The sequence below is a fragment of the Myodes glareolus genome, chromosome 2 (assembly GCF_982192425.1).
Source record: "Myodes glareolus chromosome 2, mMyoGla1.1, whole genome shotgun sequence".
NCBI classification, from domain to species: Eukaryota; Metazoa; Chordata; class Mammalia; order Rodentia; family Cricetidae; genus Myodes; species Myodes glareolus.
Genome location: NC_142027.1, coordinates 42,410,693 through 42,424,564, shown reverse-complemented (window position 1 = coordinate 42,424,564; position 13,872 = coordinate 42,410,693). Strand labels below are relative to the sequence as shown.

The window sequence follows — 13,872 nt, the reverse complement described above, 5'->3', positions numbered from 1 at the left end:
AGCATGCTTGGCACCAGGCTGTGGTTCTGGGTTCAGAGGATACTGGACTGACCCCAGACTCTTATGTCCCCACACCGAGGGTTGTACCAGGTCACATGGTTAGAAATAAACGTAGAGAGACAGTTTATGAAGAAAGAAACCGCACATCCGGAGTGGAAGTGGGGTTGGTGAGCTGAATAAAGGAAAGCCTCGAAACTGTTGGGGCACAAGGCGTGCAGCCCTCTATAGGACCTCTAACTGTGCCCACACTCCTGTTTGTACCACCGGCTTTTCTCACGCATTCTCTGCTTGTATATGAAATCTCCTGTGGGAAAAGCTTCCAGCCTTGGTGTGGTCGGGTGTCTTTCGTCTTGATGCTTCCTTCTCCAGTCAGGACTCTCTGGCCACTGGACGGCACTTCTTCCACAGCAGCGCCCCACCAGCCCCTTTCTAGAATTTAATAACTACTTTCATTTTCTAAAATCTGCTTAAACTCAACTTATTTTCTTCAGATTTCCATACGTGAGTTCCTTGCCTGTCTTCATTTCCCTCGTAGTATAGGAAAAGCTAGTCAGAAACCAGAGTTCTCTGAGCAAATAGAGCTGAGCATACCCAGCTTCCGGGTAAAATGCAGGCGTACAATGTTTTGTTCAAATCTAAGCTAAATTGTTTGTGCTTACATAAGAAGACAGAAGCTTCTCAGATGTTTTCCTTAGGCACTGTGCAACTTTTCTGTGAGATAGGGTCTCCTTCTGGCCTGGAACTTGCTGGCCAGCGGGCCTCCCAGATCTTCTGCCTCCTCCACACTGGAATTACAAGCACATGTCAACACTCCTACCTTTTTTGTGTTTTTAACATGGGTTCTGGAGACTGAATTCAAGACCTTGTCTTTACAAGGCAGCTACTTCATTATTCCTGTGTCTAGGCAGATGTCTTAATGTCTGGGTTTTAATCAGACTGGTCACGTTAAACCTTACAACATTCTCTCGAGCTCTAAAAACAGTAAGGAAAAGGCTTATTCATTTTTCTGATTTCTGAGTGCTCCCTGGCCCCAGTTGTGATTTTATTTCATCTACTGCTCCTGCTCCTCTTTCTCTTCCCGCACTTAATTTCATGGAGAAAATCATATCATGGTCAGATGCTTCCAGTGAGCTCTTTCGCTTGTTCTCTACGAAAACTGTTTTAAATGCTCCCCATATCTCAAATGCTTGATCAAGAGCTTTTCCACTCACAACCCCTCTTTTTCCTCAACCTTTTCAAGGCAGAAACCATGAAAAGGAAAATCCCTTTGGGGGAGTCTGCACACTTAACTCCGCTCTATGCCCTGTCTAAGGCACTGATAAAGGAAGTCTTCTGTGCTACCCAGGGCGAATCCCTTCCCCTGGACCTGAACCCAAGCATCTGCTTCCTAAGTACCCAACATTATTCCACCCTCCCCCTGCTGTTCCCTTCTGTGGTGTGTTCTCCTCCTCTTGGATACAGTATGGTGGAGGGTAAAGGAGAAGCTACGGGTTAGACAGTGCCCGCTCTGACCCCTCAGTGACCTGTCAACACGTGCTGCCCCTGTCCTGCTCACTGGCGGAAGAGGAAAGAATTACTATTCCAAGTCGCTCTGAGCAGACCATTTTCTGTGGAACGAGATGAGAGGAGAAGGTGATGTCTAAATCCCTGCCCACTCCAGCATCGAGTGTGTTTCTGATTGTTTATGCACAGATCGCTTTCTGTGCTTGCCTGCACTGTAGCCTGGCCACAGCTACAGATACTTTAGCATGATATTATAACATCATTTTTGGTTGCTATTTTCTGATCTATTGTGAAGAGAGCACAGATCATCACTGGATATTCAGATTACTTCCAGTTTTCACTCTTCTGGGCATCTTTGAGGATGTATCTTTGAACATCTTGATGTCTTCCAAAGAATAAATTCTTAATGTAGAATGGCAGTTCTTAATAGGTTCTTATACATACTGCATCAAAAAATCAATCAGAAATATTGTATTTATACTCTTTCTCATCAACAGACCTGCTCCCCGCTGTCCTTTCCAACAAATACCCATTCTTTTTTAATGGCCTCTAGTGCCATAAGCAAAAGTAGCACCTTGTTTTGGTTTTAACTGGCAATTCTTTGCATCTGAGGCTTCTTTGTTTGTATTTTCTGGATAGGTTGGTAGTTGACCATGAACTTGTTTTCATGCTGTTTTGACCTGTGTCTTATAACATACGCTCTACTATGTATGCATAAGATGCTTTTCTGGTTTATCGTTTGCCTTTCAACTTTTGGTAATTTAAAATCTGTGCTGCATCTATTTCAGACATGTGCAGAGGTAGAGGTGGATGGGGGGGCATGCTGAAGGACATGTTCACAAGCCTGTGTCACCCATTGGTGGCCAGCCTTGTTTCATAAATGATATTTAAGATGCTCTTTGAGACCAAAAGTGTTGCTATGCTAAGCCTCAGCTTCTTTCTTTTCTGTGGTGATTTCTGCCTCACTGTTAATGTGATTGTTCTGTTTCATGGCTTCAGATGTCGCACTGGCTGCTGTTCTTGTTCCTGTGCTGGTCATGGCTCTCACGACGCTCATCCTCATTTTAGTGTGCGCATGGCACTGGAGAAACAGGTCAGTCCCGAGCTTGTTTCCATGATTGATCCTGGGAGACATGCAGTGATGGGGAACATACCCTAAATATATAAGATAATGGAAGTCCAGTCCAGTTCACCTGCTCAGCTCCAAGGACAGTTAGTTCCTGTGGAGCTCTAATGGTAAGTGAGGTCTGTGCTGTGCCTGTTGAGCTATACATTAAGATGAACATACAGATATTTGGTAACACTGAAAAAATTAGACTCACTGGTCTCTCTAACATGTTTAACAGAGTTGGCTTACCAAAATAACAAACACTCATGTTTGGTGAGTGCCATATAAATGAAGTGCTGGGAAGACCATGAGAGTCAACCTGAAACCCTCTCTTCAGGAAGGGCAGCTTCACATTTTGCTTAAAGAAACAGGATCTACCCAGATAAAAGAAAGTAGATGTCTTAACATTCATTCAGTTTGCAAGAAGAAAATACCATAAAACAGGTGGTTTGTAAATCAAATTTCCTTGTTGTAGTACTGGAGGCTGAGAATGGAACATGAGATGCGGGCAGATGAGTGGCTAGCAAGAGACGCCTTTGTGGTTCAGACAGTGGAGGAGGGATGAACAAGCTCCCTTCAGCCTTTCCTAGAGATACTGATTCCAATGAAATCATGACCTGATCTTTCCCAGAACCCCACTTCCCAACACCATCACCATGTGGGGTTAGGATTCTAACATCTGAATCCTGGAGACACACAGGCATTGGGTCTTATCACAGTTCAGAATAGTCCAAACTGGGTGAGTTGTTTATGTAAGACAGTAGGCAGGATAAGCACTGAGTCATCTATGAGCCTGGCATGGGGATGTACTGATGTAACTGTGGAGGTGCACTCTGAGCTTGGATCAGCAAGGGCTTTCGGGTTTTGTTCTATAGATTAGAAAAGTATTTTGTGTTGGGGAATGGTTATAGTCAGATGGCTGTAGAAAATGGCAGTGTTTGTGAAGTCTGGGTCAGGTGAATAGTAGAGAGGTGAGAAGAGGTGATCAGATGAATTTTGAAGCCAGTTGGTCAGGCAGGTGTGCAGCCCAGGACTTGTTTTACAGCGTGTCAGAAGGATGCAGGATGTTGTATTTGAAGGCAGACACGGCATCATTCTGGGGCACTGTGAGATTCTGGCTTTGGAGTTTGACGAGTAGCAATGCCATGAGCTGAGATGACGGCAGGAGGGACAAGCTTGACAGAGGAAGAGGGCTCTTTTAGTCGTCCATTCGACAGTACTGTATTGTGTATTTGGTTGTGACCTTGTGCCAAGTGTTGATCCCCTGCTAGAAGATCTGTACATCCTAGCGGGCAACGTCAGTGGCTTGAGCTCTTTAGGATCTTAAACAACAACTCATACAGCTACATGTATCCTCATTGTAAAGCAGAATAATTTCTGCTTTCTTGATGGCCTGCCTGTAAACACTAACTTGAGTTTGATTAGATTTGCATGTTTTTCTATCAATTGCCTTTCATTTGCTAGGCTTTCTCTGTAAACGGCTCTAAGTAGTAATTCTTTTTTGTTTTTATTAATTGAGAATTGCATAATTACACTGTGATCATATTCACCCCCACCCCAACTCCTCCCACATCCACCCTCCCCTTATTCCGTACCCACCCAACTTTGTGTTCTCACCTATCCAACTTAATCAGTGTTTGTCTGTCTACTCCTGGGTATGTGGCCATCCACCTACCAGGGGCAACACCCTTGAAGAAAGCTAATTAATTCTCCCTCTTCAGGTAGCTTTTAATTGTGAACAACTCTTCAGTGGGGGTGGAAATTCATGACCACGTCCCTTCGGTTTGCTGGAATTTGATCTGGCTTGATCTTTACATTTGTATATTGTGTAAATAGATACACACAAACTATGCTGCACGTGTGGGAGCCTGTCTTTCTCTTTGCACCCTATGGTTCCAGGGTTCAAAATCAGGTTCTCAGGCTTGATGGCAAGCCCCTTTTACCTGTGGAACCATCTCCCCAGCCCAAGTGAGACTGCCCCTTGTATCAGGAAATGTCCTTTCACTGATTTCTTTATGTACCGGGCTGTCAGTAAATAGTGATTCTTAGCAGAGACCAGTTCTCCTGGTGAGGCCAGATGAGATTTCTGATGTCGGGAGTAGGCTGGGAATGATCTTATTCATTGCACCTGTGCCTTTTTCTTCCTCCCAGACTCTGTAAAACCTTCCAGGTCTGCAGAGACATTCTCCTCCCTCCACCAGTCACTGCTAGTGATAACATTGTTTGCTGGGATTGGGTGAGGACGGCTATACAGTTAAGAGTATGAGACTCTCAAAACTTATCTGTGCCAAAGAACCACATGCTCCTGACTAATAACTGGTATCTCTGCTACCCTTTGGGAGATTTTTACTAGAGAATTCACTGTTCTCTGATTTTTGTTTTCAGAAAGAAAAAAATGGAAGGCACCTATGACCTACCGCACTGGGATCGAGCAGGTAACTTGTGAGCTTAGCTTCAATCCAGTCAGAGAGGAATCTTTCCTCTGCTGGGTATAGTGGAGGAAAGATGTTCGCAGCCATTAGTGATGATGCCTCAGTTAGAAGCTAACATGCTCTCCTGGAGTGGAGAGATGGCTCAGTGGTTAAGAGCACTGGCTGCTCTTCCAGAGGACCCGGGTTCAATTCCTAGCACCCACATGTTGGCTCATAACTGTCTGTAACTCGAGCTCCAGAGATTCTGGAACTCTCATACAGACATACATGCATATAAAACACCAATGCACATGAAATAAAAATAAATAAGTTATTAGAAAAAAATTAACATGTTCCCACCATCTGGTTTGTAACGTGATTAAAGGGAAAATGTAAATTTCTTGCAACACCCATCATTATCTTTTCCTCTGAAAAGTTGATCTTTTCCTGTGATTATTCCTCTTGAGGAGACCGGCCAGGCAGTGTTAATCCCAGCACTTGCCAGGTAGAGACTAGTGGATCTCTGTGAGTTCAAGGCCATCCTGATGTACAAAGAGAGTTCCAGGATAATCAAGGCTACATATCCAGAGAAACCGTATCTCAAAAAACACCCCCCCCCAATAAACAAAAACAAACAAGCAAACAAACAGGAAAAGAAATAAGACCCGGAGTCCTAGAACAGTGTATGTATGTGAGTCTGCCATGGTGCTCACCAGTGGAGTCAGTTCTTTAAGAACCCCTGAAGGCCTTGGTCATCTGAATGCCTGAGAGTCCTTCCTACTGTAAGCACTGGGCAAAAGGCCAATGCCATGACCAGAGTATAGCAGGCCTCTGGCTAAACAATCCAGCCCACGGACAGCTAAAAAGTGGGAGGTTCTGAGAAAAACTTCTTAAAAACACTGAGGTGGCCCTGTCTGACCATGGATTAGTAGGGATTTGTTTCTGCATGCACATTGGGTAGAGACTTCTGCTAGACATTCTGTCCGCACAGTCACCGCAGACATGAACCTGGTTTCTATAGAGCTGGTCTCTGTAAGTAACACTTGGTCCCTGGCTTACAATCACAATGAAGGTTGGTGGAAAGGCGTGAAACAGTTTCTCCCTGCCAAATCCGTGGAACATGAGGAGACGCCAGTTCGCTACAGCAATAGTGAAGTTAGTCACCTGAGCCCGAGAGAAGTCACCACAGTGCTCCAAGCTGATTCTACAGGTGAGACTAGGAACACTTACGCTCCCTCCAAGGACTTTAGGATTTACGATGTGTTTGATGTTTTTCATATCCTAAAAATAATCTGTGTTCTGGGGCTGGAGAAACAGCTCAGCACTTAAGAGCACTTGTGGTTCTTGCCGAGGACCTGAGTTCCATTCCCAATACCCACACAGTGGCTCACAACCATCTGTAACTCTAGTTCTGGGTGATCAGACTCCTTCTGACTTCTACAGGCACCAGGCACACACATGGTACACAGTAATGTGTGTAAGGCAAACATTCATGCACATAAAGATTTTAAGATAAACTATGTTCTGAAGGTTAACCTTGAGAGAACGAATCATTTCTGCTTAGATATTCTCTTCATAAAACTGAAGCATTTCTTTCTAAAGACACTGGGCATTATATCTGTTAGCCTGGGGGCGTTGGTTTGCTAGCCCAATAAATAGGCAAGCCCCAGGTCTCGGTGAGAGACAAAGTGTACAGCTCGTACAGAATAATACCCACTGTTGACCTCTTACCTCTGTATGGACAAATGAATGCCAATACGCAAAATAATAAACGATCAGGAAAAGCTGAGAAACAGTGCATCCTGCGGTCCTAGTGTATGTGCATTCTAAGCATTTCCTGATAGTTTCGAAGGAAAGAAGAGGTGATGTTTCCTGAGACTAATACTTACTCCATTAAGAAAACACGACTTCTGTGCAGGTACTGCTTGTGAGTCTGAAGAACAAATACTTGATGCAAAGGGTAGAAATGAAGCCTTCTGTTGTGTCAGGTTACTACTGTGAGGTACTAGATAGCATACTCATTTTTCAGCTGGTCCCTGTGGGTGGGAATTCTATTGTTTTACCTTGATAAAGACGACAGTGCCGTGATGTAAGGTGTGGTTTTGATGCAACCTGTAGCTGTCACCTTAAAGTATGTACTCTGTTTTCATAAGATAAGCACCTCATTGTGTCTTGTACAACAGAATATGCACAACCCCTCGTGGGAGGAATCGTCGGCACGCTCCATCAGAGATCTACCTTTAAACCTGAAGAAGGAAAAGAAGCAGGCTATGCAGACCTGGATCCTTACAACTCTCCAGTGCAGGAAGTGTACCATGCCTATGCGGAACCGCTGCCCATCACGGGACCTGAGTATGCAACCCCGATCGTCATGGACATGTCAGGGCACCCCACAGCCTCAGTTGGTCTGCCCTCCACATCTACTTTCAAAACGGCAGGGAACCAACCTCCTCCTGCTTTAGTGGGAACTTACAACACACTTCTCTCCCGGACTGACAGCTGCTCCTCGGGCCAGGCTCAGTACGACACCCCGAAAGGTGGGAAGCCAGCCGCTGCCCCAGAGGAACTGGTGTACCAGGTGCCACAGAGCACCCAGGAAGTATCAGGAGCAGGAAGGGATGAGAAGCGTGATGCCTTTAAAGAAATCCTTTGAAGGTGGTGCTGCTTTTTACGAAGCATCCATTTAAAGCACATGGCTTTTTTAATCCGTAGTGTAGTAATAGTAGAATGTATTAAGTATCTGTCACTGAAGTGGTTAGGGGAATGTGGTGACCGAGGTACAAGAAACTACTTACCTTGCCATCTTGCTTTAAAGGTGTTACTGTGTGGTACAATTCCTGCTTGCCTGTTACATTTCAAACATCCTGTTTGTTACTACTGTAAAACACTATTTTTAATACCGAAAAAGCTCCCTATAATGCACTTCAATGAACCTGAAAATCACTGAGTATTTATTACCAATGCTGCAGGTACATTAATGAACTTGAGATGGTTCCGTAAGCCTTGCTGGCAATAATGCATGGTACTGTTCTTGAAATTATCAAATGGCTTGAAATTCTCCCTTTGTGAAAGGTAGGTACTATCATGTTCTCCTCTTTCAACCCTCTATTCCTGTCTGCAATCTTTTTTCTCCACAACAGTGGTCCATAACCATCATCATAGCTGCAGCCGTGTGCATTGCTCTGTTTCTCCCTAGGAAGGTGCATAGCTGGAGCTCCCGGCCTTGCAGTAAGGTGGGTGACTGACTTCTCCTTTGGTAACACTCTTTTAACACCAGGTGGCTCAGGACCTGGTCTCACCTGTGCTCATCCCATCCAGGACCTTTTGTGGCCTCGCTCTATCCTATAAATTTTATAAATGCTGGTGGCCCCTTTCAGTAGGCAGTCTTTAGGTCTTCTTCCCAGGGAAATGGGGGAGAAGCCGCTTGGTCCCTCTGCTCCGCTCTCCGCTCTGCAGAGATATATAAATTACCTTAGGGAAAAAATTGAAGGGAGACTAAACTTAATTAACCTCCTTGGTTTTATTTACACACAAGCCCAAATACAAAAGTTTTCTCTGAGTTCCAAGTTATTTTATAATTATTTTCTTCAGTAAACTATTACAAGAAAAAGAAAACCAGACCTGATGACTCAGGCCTGCAATCCCAAGACCTGGGAGGCTAAGACATGAGAATCCCAAGTTCAGTGCTTTGAAGTCTAAGTTCAGGATTAACCCAGGCTACACATAAAATCCTGTCTCAAAATAAGAAATAAGGTATGTCTTAGTGGTTTGTGCTTGCCTATAGTAAGTGCGAGGCCCTAGATTCAGTCCTAGTACTAAAAGAGAAAAGAGGGTCAACATGTATTCTTCAGTTCTGTATAATTCTGTGGAAAGAGGCCTAAGTAATCCTTTGTGTCAGACCTGGTTGAGCAGTGTCATCACTTCTGAACTGTACACGATTCTCCCCAGCAGCTTGTCACTGCTTGAGCATAACCTGGCCAGACTCATGTCAGATAGGGGAGATTAGACATTGTGATGGATTAGCCTACAGTGCAGAAACCACCTTCTGATAGCTTTGACATAAAATTCTGTATCCCTGTCCACAAACCTGTTGGTTGGCTTAGTTGTAAAGTATATCAGGCCATTGGGTCCTGGTCATTTTTCTCAGCTTATACCACCCAGGTTCTGCATTGCCAAACTTTACGACATTTGGATAGTGGTAGACAGTATTGACTCTGCTCCCTTCCACAAGTGTGTCAGTATTTAAAACATTACTTCAGAAACAGAATTGTCTGTTTCTGCAGCTTCCCTGCCTTTGCCCCCCTTGTATGATTTTGTTGCTTTTATTGTAATTTGCCTTTTATTTTGTGGACTTTGAGACACAGTTTCACTCATTGAAAAATCAATGCATATTTTGTTTTAAGGTAATGAAGCAAAAAGCACAGATACTGAACTTGTACTGAAACAAGAATGTGTAAAGCACACGGTGCAGTTGTCCCTTTCAGGTGGGAGCAAAGTTAACCGTTTGCTGTTTTATTTTTATTCATGCTCAGGAGGCAGAGTATAGTTTTCTTGGAGTCTGATTCCCATTGGAAGCTTTGAGACATTTTGAAGATGAAGTCATTTTCCCAAAGAAGCTTGTTATTTTGTGTAACTGTGTCTCAGATCATTTTTCCCAGAACGTTTTTAAAATAAAGCGAGGCCATTTCTCATATGATGCATATTGTAAGACTTGATTCATATTGCCACTGTGCTGTCTTCAGCTCTACCAATGGTTTTCATAAAATACCTGGTTATTTTTATATTTTTTTACTTTGCAGATGAGCTGAGCCTAATTCAAATGATTTTCTCTGGTTTTGTATTTTTGTTTATGTAATATAGATTGTTTTAGGTTCTCAGTCACTTACATGTCTGATACAGAGCTTTGGAAGACAATCAAGTAAAATGTGAAAGGAACCTTTTCTTGACCAAACTCCTTGATTTTTTTTTTTAATTGTTTGCTTGAAATACTCAATACTTAAGTCACTGTGGTTTATTCGGTTGTTCTTTCCCTGATAATACAGTTATAGAAATATATAGACAGTAGTTTGGCAAGTGTGGCCTTTGGAGGGTTCAGAAAATTATACTGACTTCGCTGTTATTTGATCTTTGGAACCAGCACAGATAAAGATGTTGTTAATTCTGGTTTGCATTTTATTAAATGCTGTTTGTAGATCCAAGTAGTTCCTGTTGAATATGCCAGGTCTAGTCCAGTTATTTAATTCATGTTTCACTATTTGCACTTTGCATTGAACAATGGGTTTATTCGCTGTTCACTTAGAGAGTTTCTACAGTCATGATGGTTACGGTGTGTTCTACGTGTGTGCTTCTCCTCTCCCTGTCCCAGTGACAAAGCATTAAATATGGTTGTGGCCACAAAGCTGTGGCCAGGGATCGAGCGAGAGCTTCTTTGCCTTGGCTCCACATTATCACCTGGGGAGTAGAAAACTAAAGCAGACAAGACCACTAGACAAACCCAGAGACTATGGGGGACACTGGATGGTGTCCAGACCCTCAGTGGAGAATTAATGAAGCTCTGTATAGGGGCTGTTAATTCTGCCTTTTGGTTTTGAACTTGAAAAGTCCCTAAACTGCAAAACCTAGTGGGTTGGGTGGTTAGCGAGTTAGAGAATGTTTAAGTTAACTGTGGCACAAATTCTTATTTAGTCCAGCTTGTGTGTAGTTTCTCTTGTTTTCCACTTTTGGCACTGGGAATGATAAAAATAAAACATGTATTGCAATACAGAGGAAGTGAAAATGGCTTGACTGTCAGTTATATTCTCCCAGAATGTATTTTCTTACCTCGGCATGTACTGTAGTCACTTGATATTTGTATATGTTGCTAGAATTTAGGCTGTTGGAAATAGTGAGATTCTAATGTGTTTTTAATAAATTATATATGTGTGTCTTACTCTGATTATTTGGATTAAATAAAACAACCTTTGACATCATACTCCATAAAATGCCAGATTTCTCAGCATTGACATCACATTTTTATGACCAAGATTATAGTGCTTAAAGCATCATTTCAAAATTGTCCCGTTGTTCTCCGCTGCCAGTTCCCCCAGACATACCATGAACATGAACCTGGGCAGCCCTGCTCCCTGTGGCCATGGAGTAAGAGGGAAACACCTCATGAACACGTAGAGTCTTCTAGTGTTCCGGCTTCCACCTCTGAATTACGAAGCTGTTCCAGTATGAGTTAGCCTCACTATCCATCCAACACAAGCTGGTTTTCAATATTTCATTCCTCCTTTTCCTGGTATTGAACTCTCCACGTGTACTCTCTTTAGGGAAGCAAGTTGGTTGCCAGTACCACTTACATTTCCAGTAATGCTTGCTGCCCCAAAGACAGTGACTCTTGTTCTCCTCAGATCTCTGATGGTGTCTGAATCCATCCTTGCCACCTCTGCTAGTCTTTCCTCCTCCCTTCCTGCCCCCGGGAGCCTTCGGTTGTGTGTATTAATATTGCTTCACAGGCTAACTTTTGTTTGTGGTTCATCAGACTTTCCTCTAGTGTACCTGAAGTGGCCTAGTAAATGTTTTAGTGAAGGCTAAATTTAGTCATGAAATGCTGACTTTTTTCTTTATACAAACAAACAGAATCAGCTGGACTCCCAAGGCTTTACTTTCATTGGTTTACTTTTCTAATTTGCTTCAAATAAACATTTAAGAGGCAATGGATACATTAAACTAGGAAAATACTTAAGTTTCTCATTCTTGACCTTATCCCTGCACTCCGGAGGCAGAGGTAGGCCCATCTCTGAGTTCAAGGCCAGCCTGGACTGCACTGTAGTTCTAGGCCATCCAGAGCTTACATAAACCTTGTCTTGAAAAAAAAAAAAAAAAAGCTTTTTTTTTTTCCTTTGAATTTAAAAAATGATGCTGTAGGGTACAGTGATACACAGTTGTAATCCCAGAACTTGGAAAGGTGAGGCAAGAACCCAGTTCGAGGCCAGCCTAGGCTACATCGTAAAAACCTGCCTCATCCCACCCCCCAAAAAATCTCAGGATGTTCATCAAGGTGAGAGTGCTCATCTTAGCATATGTAAGAAAGACTGATTTGCTCCCTAACACTGCAAGTTATTACTAGCTTAATTAATTGCATGGGGAACTTAACTAAACCACTATGAACACCACACCATGGACTCCAAAGCCAAGTGGGTTCTAGTTTCCTGCACCTGGCCCCCAGTCATATGCCAGGAATAACAAATAAATAATTGTCTCAGAATGACATGTGACCATCAAAACTAGTGACATCAACTAAATCACCTAGAACTCTAAGATGAAGGAACTACAAAAAAAGGTATTTTAAAACACCAGCTTGTTTTAAACAACAGTCAAAACTTTACATAGTTCCCTGATATCATAACTAAAAGGTTTGTTTTGTATTTCATAAATATATTCACAGAAATTAAGCTGGTGGTTATAAATCACCAGGTAGCAACAGACAATATATATAATTATTTGATGAGTTCATTCAACATATTTAAAAATAAACTAAAATTTTCAGTACAAAAATAAAACTAATACTATTTAGCGTCATCTTTTGAATCTGTATGGTCAATCTGGAGTCAAGTTGATTACCATATTTTTCTCTATAATTCTCTTTAAAAAGAGCTGCTCTGCAGTCACATTGTGATATGCATTCTGAAAAAGAAAATGAAATAAAATTGTCATCAGAAAAATGTTTACGCTTAGAACAAATGTTGAGCTTTTCCCTCCAACCTTAGCTTAAACATTTGTCTCATGTTAGAAGAACAAAAGACAGCAGTAAAATTCAACATGAGTATCATTTCCCCAGCTGGGGTATTCAGAGGTTTAACAAGGCTGATTTCATGGGCTGTTGCAATATACTTTATAGCAAATCACCCATTTCAAATTTTTAAACATAACATTCTTGTGTCATTTATGGTGTATCATTAATCTAAGACCTCTTTACAGTAGGAAATCCCTTCTCATTCAGAACTGGATCCTCAGGATCTAGTTACCAGCATCAGTGTCTGATGGAGAGGATCATGACCTGGTAAAGAGGTCTGCCACTTTGTCACCATGAAGTCTTTCATAGGGTTCCATGTTTCTAGACCACCTGTCTGCTTAACTAAAAGTGTGGATGTAATTACTATTACCATTGTGATGATTTGGTGAATTCATGTGTCTCAAACACACCAGCTGATTATATTTAAATAGTGGAGAAAGGAAATCTCTGTCCCTCTTGGGGATTGATGAAACAGCAGTCACTGAGAGCCACAAGTTAGAAATTGCTGCTATAGTAAAATGACCTCTGGACCAGGATCCTGGATTCAGCATTTGGGAGCTCAAAGGTATGAAAGGGGACACAAGGGTGACTGGGGACAAAACTAAGTGGGTAAAGTACTTGGAGAGACCAGAGTTCTCCTCCAGCACCTATGTAAAAAGCCAGGTGTGGTGGCATACACCTGTGATCCCAGCTGTGGATAGGTAATGACAGGCTGATCCCTGGGACTGGCTGGTCACTGCTTAGTAAATTCTGTGCTGGTGAGAGACTGTTAAAGAAACAAGATGAGTTGCTCAGCCTAGATATAGTAGAGAGGGCCTTGGAGCTTCTCCAAAGTAATGTGCCTCTCTGAGGATTGAATAGAGTGGGTAAGTGGAGGGAAGGAGAGAGAGTGGGAACTGGGATTGGTATAAAGAAAAAAGATAAGTTTTTCTTTTAAATAAAAAACAAAGCTAAGAGAAAGGAAAACAAGGTGAGGAGTGACACGGTACATTGCCCAGCAGCCCCCAGAGACACCCATACATGTTTCTCTACAAACATGATTACACACAATTCTTAAAGTAAGAGTTTTCTAA

The 13,872-nt window shown here is 42.5% G+C and overlaps 2 protein-coding genes across 5 annotated transcripts in view; one reads left to right on the top strand and one right to left on the bottom strand.

Annotated features, from left to right (window-relative positions):
* The window catches only part of Dcbld2 (discoidin, CUB and LCCL domain containing 2), a 61,519-nt gene extending 50,568 nt beyond the window's left edge, over positions 1-10,951 (top strand). The window contains exons 13-16 of one of the 2 annotated variants that reach the window (XM_048422655.3): positions 2,503-2,596; positions 4,997-5,046; positions 6,095-6,232; positions 7,206-10,951. In XM_048422655.3, the coding sequence (XP_048278612.3) occupies positions 2,503-2,596; positions 4,997-5,046; positions 6,095-6,232; positions 7,206-7,675 (752 nt within the window). In that variant the 3' untranslated portion in view covers positions 7,676-10,951. The remainder of the gene's footprint in view (positions 1-2,502; positions 2,597-4,996; positions 5,047-6,094; positions 6,233-7,205) is intronic. The other variant, XM_085685652.2, reaches the window with a different exon arrangement.
* St3gal6 (ST3 beta-galactoside alpha-2,3-sialyltransferase 6) overlaps positions 8,524-13,872 on the bottom strand; it is a 60,211-nt gene continuing 54,862 nt past the window's right edge. For all 3 annotated transcript variants that reach the window (XM_048422382.3, XM_048422378.3, XM_048422381.3), the window contains exon 11: positions 8,524-12,690. In XM_048422382.3, the coding sequence (XP_048278339.1) occupies positions 12,604-12,690 (87 nt within the window). In that variant the 3' untranslated portion in view covers positions 8,524-12,603. The remainder of the gene's footprint in view (positions 12,691-13,872) is intronic.